Source organism: Pipra filicauda, unplaced genomic scaffold, assembly GCF_003945595.2.
Source record: "Pipra filicauda isolate LSUMZ 115617 unplaced genomic scaffold, ASM394559v2 scaffold287_size946512_pilon, whole genome shotgun sequence".
NCBI lineage: Eukaryota > Metazoa > Chordata > Aves > Passeriformes > Pipridae > Pipra > Pipra filicauda.
The window spans coordinates 895095-915792 of NW_024104406.1; the positions used below are offsets into that span (position 1 = coordinate 895095).

The window sequence follows — 20698 nt, forward strand, 5'->3', positions numbered from 1 at the left end:
GACTTAAACCCCCCCTTAATGTGCTCTGACTCTGCTCCTGGGAATGGGATCCACCAAGGATCTTGCCTGAGCTGTGCCCAGCAGAGCAGAGGTCTGGGGAAGGGCTCCAGGGCAAGGATTGCTCCCACCACTGCTGCAAATTTAATACCATTTTAAAAAATAAACACCTTTGGGGCTGGAGAGGCTGCATGGGCTTGGCTGACTGCCAGGCACAGCAGGCAGGAGCCTGCCCTTGGCACGCACATGTGTTGGGAAGGCTCTCCTAAGCTTTCTTGGGAATGCAGACCCCCGTGCTGTGGGATGGCCCCTGTGCTCACCCTCCCTCATTACCCCTTGCAGACCTCTCATGATGATTTTGCACCAGTTTGGGCAAAACTAAGTCAAGGTGGTTGCAGTGTTGGCTTTGTCCCCACTCCCCAGTGCATGTTCCCACCCTTCCCTTGCACTGGGGCTCCCCAGTGGGGATCTGGGGTGCTGATCCTGATAAATTGTTAATTTTGCAGTGGGAATAGTTATCTGCAGTAGTGGGAACACAGCACTGGCAGCCCAGGCCTCTAGCATTTCTAGCTATTGGCATCCTGGGTTTTATCCAGATTTTAGGATGCATAAAAGCTCCCTGAATTTAGGGAAAACCATCTGCTGCAGCTGGTCTGAACTGAGAGACAGATGAAGCCTCTGAACCTCCATTTTGGGCATCTCCTGGTGGTGGGGGCTTGCTGGGTCTGTGTTTGGGAAGGAGAGGGATGGTGCACACCTGGGTGCCACCAGGTGTAGGGTCAGGGTCGGCTGGGTGTGCACTGCACCTGGAACTCATCCCATTTTCACCAGCTTCCTGCTGGGATGGTGCTGCATCTGGAGCCCGTCCTGGGCTCTCAGCCTATGAATGACCCTCGTGTGCTGCGAAAATGCCGAGCTGCCTCCAGAGCAGCCTCTGCCACACACAGACCTAAAACATCTGGTGAGTGACTCACTGGCCCCAGCCCCGACCCTGTGTCTCGGGACAGCCTCATCCCACGTGTTCCAGCTCCGCTCCTCTGAGTGAGCGGGACTGAGGTTATCCAGACGCAGCCTCAGCAAAAAAGTCTTGGGTGTCCCAGCTTGGTGTTGTGGTGCTGGTTTTCTCTTGGGACTGACTCACTGCTCGGCCTCCAAAACCCCTTCCTGCTCCTCCAGACCCTTTGTTTTTGCCACTGTGACATTCCTCGCACTTGTTTGAGGAGCCAGAGCTGTTTTCCATCTGCCCGAGGATCCTGCAGGACAGTAGCTGCACCCATTGAGGTGATGCAGTTACCACCATGTGAATCCAACCGATGTTTCCAAAGGGCTCCAAGAGGGATGATCAGGATAGAACAGGTTGCCCAAAATAACTGTGGCTGCCCCATCCCTGGAAGTGTCCAAGGCTGGGTTGGATGGGGCCTGGAGCAGCCTGGGATAGTGGAAGGTGTCCCTGTCCGTGGCAGGGGGTGGAACAAGATGAGCTTTAAGGTCCTTCCAACCCAAACCATTCTGGGATTCAATGATCTTGGCAGGTTTGGGGGATGGAAATTGGCACATAGCCAGGGTGGGATTTACCCTCCATCCCCCTGTCTTGTGCTGAACCCATCCTGAAGACGCTGAGTGGAAATACAGGAGAGCCTCCTGGGCATCACATGTTTGATTCCTACATCCTTAGCAGCTGGAAACTGGTGCTGTGCAGCATGGGAAGGGGAAACATCCACGCAAGCCTCTCTGGGATGCCCAGAGCTCACCCACATGCTGTGGACACCTTGTTGGGAGGCTCTGGATTTGCCCCAGCACATCCATCCGTCCTCTCCAGCTCTCCCTCCTCCCCTTGATCGAATGCTGGCTGAGCATGAAATTAAACTTGCAAATTGCAGCCCTTTCTGTATTTTTTCGGGTCATTATTATGCACATTTCTTATGCACATACCTTGGGTACTGCAGGGTTTGAGGAAGGAAAATCAGCCAAAAATAATCATTTGGAATGGAGAACATCTACTATTTCAGTTCCTCCCCGGAAGCCCTTTCATTGTTAATTATGAGCAGACTTGCAAGCAGCACATATTTTAATTTTTAGCATGTTTTGATGTTAAAAATCTGCCTTTGTTTCCAAGATCCTTGGTTTTTCCTGGGTTTCTATTTAACACTAAGAAAGCTCCAGGTGCTCAGATGCTCACTTTGTACCTTCAAAGACCAACAGAAGCAGAGAGGCACTTGTGGCTAAGATATCAAAGCTGTGATGCTGCTTTTATCGTGTGAACTGTTGGGAGAAGGGACAAAGTGATGACGCTGTGATGGTGTGAAGCACTGCCCTGGGGACTCCAAAAGAGCTGGAGAGGGACTTGGGACAAGGGCCTGGAGAGATGGGCCAAGGGGGAATGGCTTCCCACTGCCAGAGGGCAGGGTTAGATGGGATATTGGGAAGGAATCCTTCCCTGTCAGGGTGGGGAGGCCCTGGCACAGGTTGGCCAGAGAAGCTGTGGCTGCCACAGCTGGAGGTGTCCCTGGAGGTGTCCAAGGCCAGGTTGGACAGGGCTTGGAGCAACCTGGTCTAGTGGAAGATGTCCCTACTCATAGCAGGGGATAAAATGGGATGATCTTTAAGGTCCCCTCCCACCCAGTCCATTCCATGATTCTATGACATGGCTCCTCAGCCGGAGCTGGCACAGGATGGGATCACGGAGCCGCTCTGCACACCCAGCACTGCCCATTGCAGGCTGGGCATGGAAAGAGAAACCTGCTTGATTTGCAGGGCACATCTATGAATCGAGAGCAGGGCTCCCCATTTAGTCACAGCCTTCTGAAGCACATTGGCCTCATCCTTTCCCGTTCCTGCTGCTCTCCCCCTTTGGTGCCGGGGTCAAGCCGTGCAGCCTTTTACCAGCTCCAGCACTGCAAAATCCTTCCTTGCCTGCAAGGGGGTAAAAGAAATGAAATGGTTTTAAATATAGCATGTCTTGGGTTATTTTTACTCGCCTTTTAATTTTAAGCTCTCCAGGTTTGGTCGTTCCAGCTTTCCTCTGTAATCAAAAGGGTGAGGAGCTTCCTTTGCTCTGGAGCAATGAAAGACCCAAACCTCCCACACAGGCACCTGGCTCTGGAGCACAGACTGCAGCTGATGGAGCCCTGGGAATCCACTGGATCCTTGGAGAAACAGTAAGAGCTGCTGGTGTTGAGAAAATCATGTTAAAACCCAGAAACTGCATCCTTTGGGGAACATCTGTTGTGTGTATGCTGCTGAAAAATCACTCGGCTCCCTCCCAGTGCCCTGCTCTTCCTCTTCCTCCTCTTCTTCCTTCCCTGCCGTGCTCTCTTCCCAGTCTCCCTGCGGATGCATCCCTCCATGCGTGTCAGGAGCAGTGCTGGGTGTCCGAGGCCCTATAAAAGGAGACATTGTGTGTGTGGGAGCATGGGAGGAGGCTCAGCACTGCAGCTCTGCCCCGGCCAAAAGCGATCTGCTGGGCTGTGGGAGCGATGGTGGGGACCCCCAGAGCACAGCTGGGCTGCACCCCCCGGAAAGCAAACCCCAAAAGGTGGTGAGAGGGGTTTTCCAAGGAAACCGTGCTCCCTTTGGGTGGCTGATGCAGGAGGGAGGCTGCCCTGATGCTTCTGTGACTGAGGTCTTGCTGTTCTAGATGGGGGACTCTTATGGGTGTCTCTTTCCAGTGCCACGGCTCCCAAATATTTGGGGGTTCCCCCTCTAGACCCAGGCAGCACTTTCTGCCCAGCACAGCGTGGGGTTGCTAATGCCTCTGGGCGCCGGTGTGGGTAAATCATTAGCCAGGTTTTTCCTGGGAAGCAGCCTGGTCTCTGCAGGGCAAACTCAAGCAAGCCACCTTTTGTTCCTGGCTCTGTGCACCCCATCCCGAATTTGAGGTCTCCAAAATCCCTGGTTCACGCACCCCAGTCCCCTGGGTCTGCATCTCCCAGCTCTGAGGGTTGGCTCCATGCACCCTGTTCTCCCAGCCCTGTGCACCCCCACACTCCCTACATCTGTGTACCCCAATCCTCTGCACTGGTGTGTCCTGGACCCCCAACTCTGTGTATCCCAACATTCCCATCTTCCTGTGCTCTGGTCTCCTGGCTCCATGCACCCCTGTGCCCTGGGTTATGTGTACCCCAGTTCCATGCACCCCAATGCCCAGGCCATGTGTATCCCAATCCCCTGGCTCTATAAGCTCTACTTCCCCAACTCTGTGCCCCCCAATACCCAGGCCATGTGTATCCCAATCCCCTGGCTCTATAAGCTCTACTTCCCCAACTCTGTGCCCCCCAATACCCAGGCCCAGCATGTACCCCAGTCCCTTGGCTGAATGCACCCCAATGCCCTGTCTCAGTGTACCCCAAATCACCTGGCTCAGTATACTCCAACCCTTCCAGCTCTGCACCCCAATCCCCCAGCACCAGACACCCCAATACCCTGGCTGAACATATCCCAACCCTCCTGGCTCTGTGCATTCCAGTTCCCCAGCCCTGTGCACCCCAATCCCCCTGGCTTGCTGCCCCCAACCCTCCCACCTTAGTGCACCTCAATCCCCCAGCGTCAGACACCCTAATCCATAATCTGTGGCTCTGTGCACCCCATTCCTCTAGTCTGGTGTTCCCCAACTCTCCCAGCTCCGTGTACCCCAACCCCCTGGCCCCATGCACCCCAATCCCTCTGGTTCAGTGCTCCCCAAACCCCCATGCCTGCGCACCCCAATCCCGCAGCCCCGTGCATCCAATCCCCTGGCTGAACTCACCCCGCTCTCTCGGCCCTGTGCACCCCAATCCCCCAGCTCCAGGTTCCGCAGTCCCCCAGCCCCGTGCTCGCCAACCCCCCAGCTCCTCAATCCTCCAGCTCCAGGCTCCTCAATCGCCCTGGCCCAGTGCTCCCCAATCCCCCAGCCCCGCTCTCCCCGATCCTCCAGTCCTGCTCTCCCCAATCCCTCAATTCCAGGCTCCCCAGTCCCCCAGTTCTGTGCACCCCAATCCTCCAGCCCCGCTCTCCCGGATCCCTGAGTTCCAGGCTCCCCAATCCCCCAGCCCCGCTCTCCCGGATCCCTGAGTTCCAGGCTCCCCAATCCCCCAGCCCCGCTGTCCCGGATCCCTCAGTTCCAGGCTCCCCGCTCCTCAGCCCCGCTCTCCCCCGTGTCCCGCTCCAGGCTCCTCCCGCGCCGTTCCCGGCAGGAAGCAGCCGCAGCCAATCGGGCCGGGGCCGCCGCCCGGACCCCGCGCTGCCGCCGCCGCTGCCCGGTAAGTGCGGGGGGGCCCGCCCGGCTCGGGGGCGGCGCTGGGACCGCACCGGGGCCGGGGGGCTCGGGGGGTGCCGGGGGTCCGGCCGGGAGCGGGGCAGCCCCGCGGGAGGAGCCGCCGCCGCCCCCGCTGCCCCTCCCGCGGGCCGGGGCGCGGGACCCGGGCGGTGTTCCGGGAGGGCGGAATGAATGGGGCTCCCCCCGAGCCGAGCCCCGCCGGGGGGACACGGCGCAGCCGGGGCTGGGGGGCTCGGGGAGCCCCGGCGGATGTTGGGGGGGGTGTCGGGGTCCCCCCGTCTCGGTGCGGGCAGTCCCGGGGGGCAGGCGGTGGCCCCGTCGCTTCCCATGGCGGGCATGGATTCAGGGAAGGCGGCATCCCGGCATGCTTAGAAATCCGATTTAAACCGCCCTATTTAGTATATTGGGCTGAACACACCCCACGCGTGGGACAAAATCCCGAGGGGAAGCGGTTGTTCCCCTTTTCCCTGGGCTGAGACAGGAGATACCCCCCTCCTTCCTACCAAGTATCACCCCGAATTTATATTCTTTCCTCCTGCCAAATATCACCCCAAGTCCTTGTCCCTTCCTCCTGCCAAGTATTGTATCCCAAATCCTTGTCCCTTCCTGCCACCAAGTATCACCCTGAATCCTCATCCCTTCCTCCTGCCAAGTATTGCACCCCAAATCCTTGTCCCTTCCTCCTGCCAAGTATTGCACCCCAAATCCTTGTCCCTTCCTACCACCAAGTATTGCATCCCAAATCCTCATCCCTTCTTCCTGCCAAGTATCACCCCGAATCCTTATTCCATCCTCCCACCAAGTATCACCCCAAATCCTCATCCCTTCTTGCCACCAAGTGTCACCCTGAACCCTCATCCCTTTTTCCTGCCAAGTGTCACACCTCAGGGTGATAATTTGGCAGCTGATAATGTGGGTATTATAAAGAAAAAAGCTCTGTGATAGTAAATAAAAAATAGGGAAGAGATGAGGTATGATTCCTGGGGAGATTTAGTTATTCCTTGGGTTTCTGGAGGATCCAACCATCCTGGCTTGCCTTCACAAGGGCATTCCTCTTCCAAGGAATGTGTTTGTGGAGTTCCTTACATCCCAATTTATGACAGAAACTCAGGTCTGGGACAGAGCCCATTCTTTGTCCCAGGATGACACCACAGGAATGGGGAAACTGAGTCATGGAAAGGAAAGACTCCCAGCTGCAGAAGGAGGACTGGGGACATGGGTGTCCCCTTCCCGTGACACCTCTGAGCGGGTCTGGCAGGACTTGTAGGTCACGAAACCCGTAAAATATAATTTATTTTAGCATCACCAGGAAAAGGGAAGAACTCCAAGGGAGATGAGTCATGGTTTCCCTCGTCTGGGCAGCTGAGTGATGCCCCATCACCCTCTCCTGCCACAGCTCCCTCCCTTCCCAGCTGCCTGGCATTGAGCACAAGGCTGGCTCTGGGCTTGTGCACTTGGGAAAAGGCAAGAGTCAGGTTTAAGAAAAAAGTTGGATAATTTGTTTTCTCCAAAGAGCCTCGTGCGTGGGACGGAAGGAGAGGGGATTTTGCCCCTCAGAGATCTTGGGACAAAACTGTACCTCAGCTACCCCCTGTTCCCTGTGCCTCAGTTTTTCTCCGTGCCTCAGTTTCCCCCGTGAGAGCTGAGCTGACCAAAGCTTCGGGGCTGCCTTTCCCTGATTGAGAGGAGTTTAAGGAACAAGGTGCCAATGGCCCACGTTGTTCCCACTACCCCCAGGCAACTGGTGCCACGACATTGATTTATTTCAAACTTGGCTGTGTCGGTGCTAAAGGCTCCGGGCGGAGCAGGGGAGCTCTGGGTGCTAAAGGCTCCGGGCGGAGCAGGGGAGCTCTGGGATGTCCTGGGACAGGGATGGGACACGACAGCAGCGCTGCTGGCTGCGATACCCGGGGCTCATTTCTACTGTGAGGGAGGAACGCGGGTCACGAGCTCTTGGCAGGGCCGGGAGGGATGCTCAGGAATCCGGCCAGCGTAGCCAGCGGTGCCGGGCAGCTTGCCCTCACCTCTCCCCACATCCAGCTCTGAGACGCTCTGGCTCTATTCCCCACTTTTCGGGACAACCTCATGCCGGAGATTTTTCTGCTTTAGAACAGGGATGAACCTCCCAGCCCTCCAGCTGCTGGCGGAGCCAGGAATCTGCAAACCTCTCCCGTTTAGCTTCTTCTGTTTAGTTTTTAGCAATTTTGGACACTGGGAGCGAGTTGCCTCCTCTTGGAGGACAGGGATGTAACAGCCCAATGCTGCTGCAGGGAAAAGCTGGGAAAGAGAGAAACAAAGGGGAGGAGAAGCAGGGAGGAAGGGAAGAGGCTCACGTGGCTTCCCCAGGGCACCGGCCAACGCCTCCAGCACAAGAGCTGCCTCCGGCTCCATCGGCTCCCCGATGCTGGGGATGCAGCAATCCTTTGGCTGGTGCCAGGCTGGAGGTGAACCCCCTCCCAGGTTTTGTGACGAGGTGGGTGCTCTCTGGGGATGGCTGGTGTGGGATCCCCGGCCTGATGCTGGTCTCCTCCCTTCTCTTGCTCTTTATCCCTGGTTCCCAGCACCATCTCAGTGTTTCCTTCTGTTTTTCTTCAGCTCAGAGCTCTTGTTCCAGGAGAGAAGGCTCCCTGTGAGGACTCCCCGGGCTGTGCTTGCTCCCGCTTTCTTATCCAGACTTTGCTTCTGCCGAGGATGTTCTTCCTGCTGCTTGTCCTGGGAGTGCTGGCAGGTGAGTAGGGCTGAGGGGGGGTCAGCGTGTCACCACCCCAAAGGACATGTCCTGAGTGCCATGTTTATCCCAACAAAGCTGCCTTTGCCCTGTGGTTCCTGGTGCCAGCTCCCTCAAGGCGTTTTGTGGTCCTCTGGCTGCCCAGGGCATCGCCCTGGCTATGGCTTGTGGTGGCACTTCGTAGCAGGGGACACCTCCTTCCACATGCTGAATGGCAAAGCCAGGGGAGGAGTAAATCCTGAAGGTTCGACTTACCTGGGAGAGATATCGGGACTGAATCCTTTTGGATTCCACAGCCAGCAGCGATTCTGGCCAGGCTGGTTCCTAAAACCCCCTGGCATTTATTATTAGCTGTAGGGAGACGTGACACTCTGGAGTCTCCCTGGAGCCAGGCAGGCTGCCCAGTGCTCTTGTCCTGCCTGTCTGTCCATCTGCAGCCCCTGGCAGGGCTCCTCCTGCCTGGCTCCTTCCTGCAGCTCCTCCTCCTTTTCCACAGCTCCTCATCCTCCCCATGCAGTCTCTTGCCTCAAATTTAATGTCTCATTATTGCCCTCGTCCCATGGGAGGTATTTGTGGGAAGGGCTTTGCCGTGTTCTGCAGCGGTGCTGAGCTTGAAATATAAAGTAAATCCATGGGCTGAGGTGAGATTTCCCCCCTTTTCCTCCCTGTTTTGGGATTGGGGTCTGCTTTGGGGGACATTGGTGCCAACAGGCACCCCAGGACCACCTTCAGGTCCAGCAGCCCTGGCACAGCTGGTATTGCTCCGTGGTAGGGTTGGCATTGTGCTGTGGGACTGGGACATGGCTGGCATCGTGCTGGAGCACTGGGATGAGGTTGGCACCACGCCATGGCACACTGGTTGGCATCTTGCCGTGGCACTGGGATGAGGTTGGCACCGTGCCATGGCACACCGATTGGCATCGTGCTGGAGCACTGGTGCCATCTAGTGCCTGCCAGCCTGGCTAGAGCTGGCTCATCCTGGGGACATGAGACTGTGTCCCCACTGCTGTCACCCTCTCACCTTCCCTCCCCATGGGGACAATCCAAGCTATGTGTCCTGAGGGGTGCAGGTTTCAGTGCCTGTGGCTGTGTCTGGCATCTGAAGGCACTGGTGCCCCTGGTGTGGTGCTGGACGTGGGGTTGTCTCCCTCCTGGCAGGGTGGGCTTGGCTGGCGACGGTCCTGAGATGCCACCTGCCCACGGATCCCTCCCATGGGCATCCCTCCATTTGCTTAGATGTTACCCAGGTGGAAGCTTAAGGAGGTGCTTCTGCAGGTCCCACCACCCCGTGCTCTTGCCCTTGTCACCCTCCTGTAGGTGCCATGGAGATCCAGGTCCCGGATGAGCCCGTGGTGGCTCTTTTTGGCCAGGATGCCACCCTGCGCTGCTCCTTCTCCCCCGAGGCCAACTTCAGCCTGGACGACCTGAGCCTCATCTGGCAGCTGACAGACACCAAGCGCTTGGTCCACAGGTTCTCCGGTGGCCGGGACCAGCTGGAAGACCAGGGCAGGGTCTACACCAACCGTACGTCCCTCTTCTATGACCAGCTGCCCCAGGGCAACGTGTCCCTGCTGCTGCGGCGCGTGGAGATCGCGGACGAGGGCAGCTTCACCTGCTTCGTGCGCGTCCGCGACTACAACAGCGCCGCGGTGACGCTGCAGGTGGCAGGTGAGGCAGGGGGAGCTGGGCTGTCCCCGTGTGTCTCCCCAGCGGGAAGGGGTCTCCATCACGCTTTGTGGAGCCCCTCTCTCCACCCTGGCTGTGGTTTCCCCATGAATTCAGGTCTCTGTTAGAGACCAACCAGCTGCACCTCCCCAAAATATTGCTGTGCGGGTTACAGTCCCTTCCCTGCCGTCATGGAGAAGCTGCCAGTTAAGAGAACACTTGGAAACACGGCCATAAATGATCCAAAGCTGGGGAGCCGTCAGCTGATTGGTCTTATCAGCTGGAAGAATCTGTCCTGGGGCTTGCCTAACCTCATTGGGTTGCTCCCGATCCTGATCCTTTGGTTGTCTCCATCACATCATGCTGGTTGTCCTTTCCCTTGCAGCTCCCTACTCCAAGCCCAGTGTGCACCTGGAGCCCAGCAAGGACTTGAAGCCAGGTGACCTGGCCGTCGTGACGTGCCACGCTTCCCGCGGCTACCCCGAGGCCAGCGTGCTCTGGCAGGACAGCCGGGGCAGCAACATCACGGAGAACATCACCACGTCCCAGGTGGCCAACGAAGAAGGTCTCTTTGATGTGCACAGCGTCCTCCAGGTGCTGGTGGAGCCCAGCATCACCTACTCCTGCCTGGTGCAGAACCTGGTGCTGCAGCAGCACGGCCACGCGTCCGTCACCATCACGGGTGGGTGAGCCACCAAATCTGGGGGAAAGGAAAGGCTGGGCTCTGTCTGCAGAAGGTGACCGTGGTGGCACTGGGATCTGGGATCCCTACTGTGGCCCAAAGCCACCCTGGGTGTTGCTACGCTATGTCCCTGCTCTACCAACCTCCCCCATGGACCTACAAGGGTGACTCGAGGCTGTGCTCTCTCCCCTGTCACCCCACACCAGCACCCCAGTAAGAACCAGTGTCCTTAGTTCTTAGTCTCCAGCTTTGCTCCTTGCCCTGTGCCAATCCATCAGCAGGTGTCTTCTCCTTAGCCCGTTGCCATGGGGTGCTCTAAATCTGGGGATCTCCATCCCAGCTGCACCAATCCTACTTCAGGAATACAGGCTGGAGGAATCCATCAAGCACGTTCAGCATCACCGCTTTACTCTGAGCTCTACCTGCTGCCCTCCCAAAGCTCCTTATAACCTCTTGCCCTCCCCAGTAGCATTAATTAGTGTTTAATTACTCTTGGTACGGCATTTGCTGGTTAGGGAGGTGGGTCCTTGGTGGAGCATAAACTTTCTAGCTGGATGCACCAAACTCTTGCAGGAAAACCTGCATGGGTGCTGCTGGTTGGGGACAGGGGGGTGGCTTTTGGAAGGGCTCCTGAGCATGCAAAAAAAAGGTCAACCTTGGGGTGACATCTGTGAAGGGGCAGGGCTTGGGGCAAGACTGTATTTGGAGAAGGAGCAGTAATATGGGGAAAAATTGGATTTCCAGCACTCCAGGAGATATCCCCTGAGCCCTGGTGGTCCCTGCCATGTTGTTCCAGTTCCTGAAGCAACCCCCAAAAATATGGAGAGGGACTTTGGACAAGGGCCAGGAGTGACAGGACAAGGGACAATGTATTGAGATTGCCAGAGGGCAGGGTTAGATGGGATATTGGGAAGGAATTCTTCCCTGTGAGGATGGTGAGGCCCTGGCACAGGTTGGCCAGAGAAGCTGTGGCTGCCCCATCCCTGGAAGTATCCAAGGCCAGGTTGGACAGGGCTTGGAGCAACCTGGTCTAGTGGAAGGTGTCCATGCCCGTGGCAAGGGGTGGAATGAGGTGAGCTTTAATGTGCCTTCCAACCCAGGCCACTCTATGATTCTAGACCCTGGGGAAGGTATTCCCATCCTTTGTGCCCCCCTGGCATGAGATGACAGGGGAAAGGGAGCAGGTGCAGGATCATCTGATGCTTCTCCTGAGCTTCTTAGCAAGGGAAGGGTCAGCCTGCAGTCGAATTTATTAGTGCAATTATATAAAGATTTAATTAAGTATTTTAGGGAGTGACTCAACCTGCTGCTTCCCTGCCGGATCCAGACCTGCTGGGGGAGGCCATAATTCTGTGCACCGATGGTTTGCCTTCCAAAGCCACCCTTGTGCAGCCAACTCCCTCCACGGGGACGTGTCCCCGGCACCGCGGGGTCCAGGTGTGGGGCACACGTTCCCTGGTTGGGCAGTGGTGCTCACCCAGGTGTTGTGTGTCCCCTCCCCTGCAAGGCCAGCACCTCGCCTTCCCCGCCGCCGCGCTCTGGGTCACGGTGGGACTCGCCATCTGCGTCCTGGGGCTGCTCATCGTCCTGGCCTACGTGTGCCACAAGAAAATCCGGGAGAGCTGCGAGGAAGAGGAGGAAAACGCAGGTACTGGGGCAGCTCCTTCCCCCAGAAAGGGGGAATGGTTTGCCGAGGGTGATGGAATGGGGGGAGCTGGGACAAGTGTTGACCGGCACAGGTTTGCCTTGGTGGTGGCGTCTTTTAAGGGATGAAGGGATGCTGGGGGCGGTGGCACCAGCAGATCTGGGCCACAGAGCCTGGGCTGGCTGCAGACAGCTCTTTCAAACATACACCTGGTTTTCCTCCCACCCAGCCTGTCTCCCCCTTTTCCTGCTCTGAGCATCCTCTGTGTGTCTGATACCCACAGCCAGGAGCATCTCCTCCAGGGAGGTGCCTCTAGCACTTAGCACCGTAGAAATAGCATAAGAGAGATGCTCTGTGCTCTTGTTTCCTGCGTCCTCCTCCTGTTTGGGTTGGTTTTTTTATTTATGGAGACGTGTTTGCACAAAAAGGGGGGGGTTGTTGCTTTAAAAAGCTGCCGTGCTCCGAAAATGGCCGAGGAAGCAGCTTTGCTGGCGTTCCCGGTTGTTTTCTCTCGCTGCCTCCCAAGGCATTCGCTTTGCCAAAGCCTTTCCCTGCCGACATCGCTCTGCAGGGCCGGGACCCGCAGTCTCCCTCCCCGGGGGCTCCTGCTTCACTCCTCTCCCTGCCAGGGAGGACCTTGGAAGCAATGCCACCATGATCCCTGGCTGTCCGTGTCCCCAGCAGTGGGGACAGAGGGGTTTTTTTTCTCTAGGAAAACATCTGCAGAAGTTATAGATGTATTTTTTATATATATATATATGTAATATTTTTCCCTCTGTACAGAGTATTTTCTCCTCAGCCAGGGGATTTTCAGGGCCGTGACGCTCAGCCGTGGCCTGGGGCCAGCTGACCTCAGTCCTTTAGCATCAAGACACAGCTCCCACCCCGTGATGTTTTCCACTGATGGCTGCACACCCACCCTCAGGAATAACCTTTTGCCGTGGCTCTTGCTCAGCCAGAAGCCAGGCAGGGACCCTTCCTGCCTCCTGTGGCTGCCAGGCTCGTGGGAACAGTGATTTTTGCTGGACTTTCCTGCTGGGAACGGCAGCGTGGCAGGACTTGCCCGTGGGGTGTAAAAGCTCCCGGGCTCCAAGGGTGGCAGCCTGGTGGGTGCTGTAGGAGGGGGATGCTCATCCCTCGGTGGTGGGGTATCCTGGAGGTGCCGGGGGATCCGTGGTGTCCCGCTAAGCCCCTCGCCAAGCGTTGCTCCAGATGGCAGCCGTGCTATAAATAGGGATGCGACGGCTGCGCTGCGTCGCCTGGAGCTGTGCCTTTTCCTGCTTCGCTTGTAGGGAATGTGCCACGCTGGCACAGCGTGTGCTGGGGGAATACCCCCATGGGGTGCTGGTGCAGGTGGATGCCAGTCACCTCCCTGAGCACCCCCAGCAGCTCAGCAGCACCTGATCCCGAGCAAACCCCGGGATACGCAGTGATTGCGGGTTGCTCCGAGCAGCCGGCGATCCAAGGGGCATCCCCAAAATCCAGGGAGGTGGGGTTCAGGGTGGGCACTGGCACGTTTCCCACACTCTGTCTTGCTCTTTTGCAGGGACGGAGGAGCAGGATGAGGAGGGGGAAGAACCCAAGACAGGTGGGTGCATGGTCCCGTATAATAAACCTGAGGGTTTGTTATATAGGGAGTGCATTTTACTGCCCCTCCGTCGGTGCTCAGCCCCCCACGCTCCCCCTTTCTCCAGCACATCCCTCACCTGGCAGCTCCCTGATAAGCCAGTCTATCCCATGATAAAAAAGGCATCAAACAGTTTAATTATATGCCCAGTGATTGCCTTTATCTGCTGGCACAGGAGCAACCCCGCTTGGGATGCTGTCTCTTCTGCTGGGGAGATTTAGGGACCGGGGGTTGGTTTGTGATGGAAATTGGTGTAATTATTGGGGTGGGTTCCCTAAAGTGGGGTTTTTACTTATTTCCTCTGGGGAGGTGTTTCCTTGCAGTGGGGAAGGACTGACCCACGTGCTGTTTTGCTTTTCACAGCTCTGCAGCTACTGAAAAGCGCGGAGAGCAAAGAGGGTGAGTGAATTTGGCAGGACTATGAGCTGGCCCCTGGTGAAGGTTTCACCCTAAGCATCATCCTCAGGTGATGCTCAGATCTATGTGGAAAGCATCTATTGGATTTGGGGGGTTTTTTTCCTCTGTATTTTCAATTTTCGTCTTTTTCCACCCCAGTTCTCTATCAGATTTTCCCATATCAGTGATTTCCCAGCACCCATTCCCACCCCAGTTTGGCCTGTGCTTGCTCTGGGTGCCGCTCATGTCTCCCAGCAGCGATGGAGTGAGGCAGCCAGTGGCTTCCACAGGATGTTTTTTCTCTTACCCTTCCTTTTTTTGGGCACCTTGGGATCAGGAAAACCCGCCTGCCACCAGCTCTGGACACTGAGGAATTTGGGGGTTTTTTGAGTGTTGCCGTTGGTTTGCTGAGAGAAGAGGAATTGCTGGGGTTGGTCCTGCCCTTGCAGAGAGCTCCATCCCTCCCCGTGCAGAATTCCCCAGCAGCAGACTGGTGCTGAATTTCAGGTGGAAATCCATGGAAATTGGTGTCTCAGCTCCCATTTCTGCCTTTCTCTATCTTCTCCCAACCTCCTGGCTCAGTGCTGCCAGCAGCCCATCACCCCTCCCAGCCCAGTGTTGGGCTCCAGCACTCTCTGTGCCTGGTCAGTCCTGCTCCTCCCCGACTCATTCCCATCCCCAGATCTCAATCTTTTAATTTATTTCCTTTCTTATTAAATCAGAGGCTTGGCCTCTGCTGCTGGTGAATCACTGCTAATTTAACCCTTCCTTCCTCTTTCATTCATCTGTGCTCTGCTTCCTGGCCCCTTGGCTTTTCATTCCCAGTGCGTCCTGTTTGCTTAACTCCATGTGCCAGACATCTCCCACTGGCTCCTCGACCACTTTTGCAGCAGAAACAAAGCTTGGATAATAACACCTCCCAGGATTTGCTGGCTGCAGGGGCATTTCTAGCCAGGAGGATGGATGAAGGGATAAAAACACTCCTAAATTTGCCTGAGGCTGACATCACCCTTGGGAGTGGGGATCCCAGTTTTCCTGGGCGAGGAGAGCCCAGAGCTGCTGCAACCAAGTGAACTTATTAAGTTAGACCTGTGAGTTATTCTTTTTTAATATGTTTGTCAGTTATTTATTTAGTCTTTTTTTTTTTCTTCCCAGATAACGAGCAAGAAATTGATTGACAGGGCAGTGCCCTGTGCCCTGGACCAGCTGAGATGTCCCCAGTGGGGACGAGGTCCGGGTCCCCTGGGAGGACACGGACCTGCTGCCACCCCTCATCCCGGGTCCCCTCACCTTCCTCCCTCCCTGGCCATGTCTTTGGGGTGCCCTGGGGCTGCAAAGAGGCTGCATCTCTTCATCCCTGGTGTGTCCCTCCCAGGGATGGTGTGTGTGGGATGGAGGGTCTTCCCTGTCCATCCCCACGTGGGGCTGAGAACAACCGGCGTCACCCCTTCCCCCAGGCACCCCCTGCGCCTCCTCCCTCGTGGCCACAGCTGAGCCAGCCACCTTCCAGGTGCCTTCCAGGGCACATTTAACTGCCCTTCCCAAGCCCAGAGGCCTTGAGAGCGGTGATGGGCTCAGCAAGGTCCCTGGGAATGACTGCTGGAGCCCTGGAGGCTCCGGGAAGGTGGGTGGGACCCAGGGGTCCCCAGGCACGGTGCTCTTGGCCCCCCTGGAGGCACCACTCCAGGGGCGTGTGGGGATAATTATTTTTTCACTTTGCAACACTGTGGTTCCCACTGGACTTATATTTTTGCCTTAAATGCAAAATCCCATTGGGGTGGTGATCTCCTGCCTAGGACTTGGGTTTTTTGGGGAAGGGCAGGCCTTGGGGGGCACCTGCTGGCCAGGTGAGGCCCTGCTGTCCTCCCTGTGGTGACAGAGCTGATGCTTTGGGGGCTGAAGCACTGGTTGGGCCAAACCTGGCCAGTGTCTGGGGTTGAGCACCCGTTTTTCCCATGAGATCATGGGGTTTTGCCCTCGTGCATGTCCTGGGGGTCCTCCTGTTGCTGCTGGGGGTGTGGGGGCACCCAAACTGCTGGGGTGAACGAGGTGGCGCATCCCTGGTCCTGCTCCAGGGGTGGAGAAGTCCCCGATGGCTCTTCTGCTGGTTTTAGTCATTATTTAAAGTCCAGAATCTGAAGGGATTATTGTGCCTTGACAAATAAATTTGGGGTTGTTTTGGCCAATGCTTTCTGGGCTCATTGTGGTCTCTGGGATGCAGCTTTGGACATAGTCTGAAGATTGGAATTCCCAGAGCAAAACCTTCATGTTCCTCTTTTAACCCCACCTGAGCTGCCCTCATCCATCCCCCAGCACGGGGAGCAAACGGCCAATGCCTGCTCTCATCCCTCTGCTTTATTCTCATCCCTCAAGCAGTGGAATAAAGAGGAAAATCCCGAAGGGATGCTGTCATCTTTCCGAGATGGCTCCAGAATTCAGGCTGGCTAATCCCAGTGCTGGGATGCAAGAGGGTTCTGACAGGGCCTGGTGAGGAAGAGACCTCCCTAAATCACCTGTGAGGGACTATTTTTAGTTGTCCTTCCCCGTCATGAAGCCAAGCTCTGCATTCCAATAGGAAAATATTCCTAAAGGCGAGACGAGGGAACGTGTGCTGATCTCAGCCTCTGATTAGGGAGAGGATGGATGGTGATTTCATTGAGGGGTTTGATCTACGGCCTGAATTAAGTGCCAGCACAAGTTTTAACGAGGAGCCAGGAGGTGCCATTAATATTATTTAGTGCCCAGCACTGGGCTGGGGGAATGAAGCCATTAACCACCCCTCAGGTAACTCGTCCTTGGCAGGCAGTGGGATGAGTTGTCCCCACATCTAGGACATCGTTGAAGGTCCTGAGATGGTGCCATAGCATCCCTGGGGATGTCTGCTCTGGCTGGGAGCTTCCTGGGGCTTTTATTTGGGCAGATTTGAGGGGTTTTTTTTGGCAAAATGCAGCCTGGGCTATGCAGGGAAAGGAGCTCTTGAGGCTGGTGAGGGAGAAAATCATAATTAGCTGTGGAAGCCCAGGGAAAACATTCCTTAGGTGGCTCCAGGGTGATGAGCCCTTCTGAAGTGTGAGCTGCTGTTCCTGGGAGGATGTGCTGTGCTTTGGCCTGGGATAAAGCACTCCAGGAGGAGCTCAGTTGTCCCTCTTGTCCCCAGGTGCCATCCTGCTTTTGGGGCTGTCCGGGTGATGGATTTTTTGGGGAGGAAACCATCCATCCTCTTCCTAATCCTATGTGATGAGGCCCAGGCAGGGATGAGGCTGGATGGCCGTGGGTTTTTTTCCATTCCTGAAAGCCCCCAGATCCTTCTCCACCTGCTCCTGGCTAATGGTGAACCTGGCAGCTGGGAAGGTGGGATTTAAGGGATGCAGCATGTGAAGGACCTGGCAGTGAGAGCTGACAGCTCACTCGTGTGTGCTTCATCCCTCCCGGGAGCAGGCGAGGCTGTGAGTGCATCCAAACCCCCTGGATGGGTGAGGAACAACCCCAAAATCCCATTTGGCAGCTTATTTTGGGAAGCACCGGGGCGAGTCTCTCCTGGTACCAGTTGATGGCAACTCCATTTGCCTCATCAATATTAAATAAAGTTTCCTGCTTTTTCTATTGACCTAATTCTGAAAAGAGGTGAGAATAGAGATGCTGAGCCTTGTTGCTGCCTCCCTCTGAGGATTGCATGGGCTGGAGGATGGGATGGGATGGGATGGGAGGGGATGGATAATGCCCCTGCTGTCCCCTTGGATGGGGACGCAGAGCCACGACCCTGCAGGCAGGGACTCTCTGGATACCCCACCCTGGGGTAGGATGAGTGATCCCCCTGCCTGTCCCTCTTGTCCCCTTGGATGGGAACATGGATAGGGCCACATCCCTGCAGGCAGGGATGCTCTGGATGTCCTGTGTGGTGGGATGGATGGGATGGATAATTCCCCTGCCTGTCCCTGTTATCCCCTTGGATGGGGATGTGGAGGGGGTCATGTCCCTGCAGGCCGCAGGGATGCTCTGGATCCCTGTGGGGTGGGTGGGACCCCAGAGCTGCCTGGCACCCCTGGGTGACTCACACTGCCCTGCACTGTGAGTCAGTTTTGTTTGCCAGAGATGAAGGATCTGCAAGAAGCGCCATTTTCTACGTAGGCTTGTTCCCATGGGATGATGAGCAGGATCCATCTCCTACGCTGCCCCCAAATACCCAATTTTTGGCCTCAGAATTGCCGGGCCAGACCTGAATTCAGCTGGAAAGCTCAGAGCAACCTGGCTGAGCTGCTTTCTGGTTTTAAGGCCATTGCAAACAGAATATCTGAGTTTCCCAGAGAAAGCAGAGCACAGAAACAGCCCCAGGGCTGGATCTTCCTGCTGCTCTGCTGCTGAAGGCAAGGAGCAGAGCCAAAGGCATTGGGAATCTTAAAAACCACTTTCTGCATCTGCTCGTAGCTTTTCTTGGGAGGCAACAACCCAAAAAGAGTTAAATCCGTTTAAAAATGCAGGATTTGTTATGAACAGACAGTTTTTATTGTATTTCCCTTTTGTTTCCTCCCAGTGCAACAATTGGGATGGGGAAACCACCCAGCTCCGTGCCAGCTCTGCTCGGGGAATTTGCTTTCCATGGGCAAGTTGGAGCCAACACAAAGCCCTGGCACGCTGGAAAGCTCGTTTTTTGTCAAAAATAAAAGGCCTTGAAAAACTCTCACTTGTGCCATGGATGCTGGTCCCACACCCGTTTGATGGGGGACGAGGAGAGCCATGGTATTCCCGAGGGAGTTGGGACTCCCATGTGGAGTTGGCACATTCAGAGCCAGTTTCTCCCTCCTGGAACACCTTTTTCGGAGCTGGATCCCAAGCAGGTTATTCCCTGCAGCCACAACGCATCTGATCTCGCTAAGTCAGAGTTAACGGAGGGGTTGAGAGACGTTTTAATTACAGCTTTGGGTTTCCCGCGTGATTTATCCCGGGCAACGCAACCAATTTATCCATCAGCACTTACCAGGGATCTGAGGCAGAAAGGAGGCGTGGGGGGTGTTTGTGGCGGTGGCTCAGGAGTTGTTTAAGAGAGATTGGAAATGAAACAGGGATGTTGCTTAAAAAACCCCTGCCTGGCATGAAGGACTTGTCTCCAGCCAGGAAAATTAATGAGCGATACCTTTTCCGAACTCCAGTTCCCCTCTTTTGCCAAGCAGGGTTCGTTTCTCTTTGGGATGTGCTGGTGGGAATGAGGGAATTGGGGTGATGTTCCAGTGTCATTTTGTGATCAGGTGGCATTGCAATTTCCTTTTACCATGGCAAACCCCCTGGCAATGCTTTTCCGAGCAGGATCCGAGCCAGTGCCGCAGGAAGAGAGGCAAAGAGAGGCTGATGCTGTTTAATGATCCTTAGAGAAGCGTGTGATGTCTCAGGTGAGATGTTGCTTAAACAGTGCCTGAGAAGTATTAAATCCCCCTATTAATACAGTATTTAACACTGCAGTGGAAAAGCACCCTGGTAAATAAACAGAGGAGACAGAGGGAAAAAGTGCTGACAGGGCAGTTGTTTTCTGTGCCCGATGGAGAAATGGTTTCTCTCATCCCAGGTGGTGAAGTTGTGTGTGGTTGGAAGGGACCTTCAAGCTCATCCAGTTCCACTCCCTTGCCATGAGCAGGGACACCTTCCACTATCCCACATTGCTCCAAACCCCATCCAACCTGCCCTTGGATGCTTACAGTGATGGGGCAGCCACAGCTTCTCTGGCCAGCCTGTGCCAGGGCCTCTCCACCCTCACAGCCAAGGATTTTTTCCCAGTGTGGATCTAACCCTGCCCTCTGGCAGTGGGAAGCCATTCCCCCTTGTCCAAAGTCCCTCTCCAGGGACCGACGAGGGAATGTCCTTCATTCCCAGGGGAAGCCTGCAGCGGGAGGACTTTGCAGCTGGGAAGGACTGTTCCTCCAGAGCTATTAAATCCCGATTACAGTGATGGATGCGGCATCGCTGCGGCACAAGCTGGGAGGTGGTGGATGGATGGGGGGTTTTTTGCTGCCTATCGATCTCTTTTGCACCCAAAGGAGAATAAAAGCTGTTTCTCACCCAATAGCTTCAGGATATTAAAGCCAGTGAATCTCCCATCCCTTTTTCATCCCAGGTGCCTGAATGTATTTCCCACCGTACCACTCCCGGTGCAAACCCTTGGCAGGAGCTATTGCAGGGGGTGAGAAACCCACCTTTGAGCAGAGAAACCTTGGGCTGCGTCAGCGTGAGACACAGGGCTGGGGCTGTACGGGGTGAGCTGCATTGCTCCCTTTGGGACAGGAGCAAAGGTACGTGGGATACAGGGACCCATCCATAGAGATTGGTTTGCAGGAGGTTCAAATCCTGGACCTTCAGTGCCGTGTCCTGCTGTCAGGATGGGTAATGGGGCAGCAGGGACGTCACCTCCTATCCTCCTGGATAACCTCGGCTGCTGTGGGCACATGAACATCACCTCCCATCCTCCTGGATACCCTCAGCTCCGGGAACTCCCCCGAGCGAGCTCAGCTTGCCTGGCAAAACACTCCAACCCAGCAGAGGGATGAGCTGGGTTTGGAGACAACCCACTCTTGCTGAATTAGTAAAGAGGCCTTGAGCTGCCAGAGAGGTTTTTCTTGTCACATCATTTATTCATCATTCATAAAAATATCAGGGGCAAGGCCGGGACATGGAGATCATGCCAGAAGAGGTTGGCATGTGTGTTTGTGTGTGTGTGG

General features: G+C 55.8%; 1 protein-coding gene across 2 annotated transcripts; it reads left to right on the forward strand.

Annotated features, from left to right (window-relative positions):
- The first annotated feature begins 5203 nt into the window (after window positions 1-5203).
- On the forward strand, window positions 5204-16183 carry CD276 (CD276 molecule). 2 transcript variants are annotated; one of them, XM_039382872.1, is made up of 8 exons: window positions 5204-5234; window positions 7847-7979; window positions 9297-9647; window positions 10030-10326; window positions 11834-11974; window positions 13518-13559; window positions 13962-13997; window positions 15150-16183. In XM_039382872.1, exons 2-8 carry the CDS (start codon window positions 7943-7945, stop codon window positions 15170-15172), a joined length of 927 nt encoding a protein of 308 aa, XP_039238806.1. In that variant the 5' UTR covers window positions 5204-5234; window positions 7847-7942; the 3' UTR covers window positions 15173-16183. The 2 variants fall into 2 exon arrangements, with proteins under 2 accessions (XP_039238806.1, XP_039238807.1); XM_039382873.1 differs by lacking the exon at window positions 5204-5234 and adding an exon at window positions 7616-7695.
- Window positions 16184-20698: the final 4515 nt, after the last annotated feature.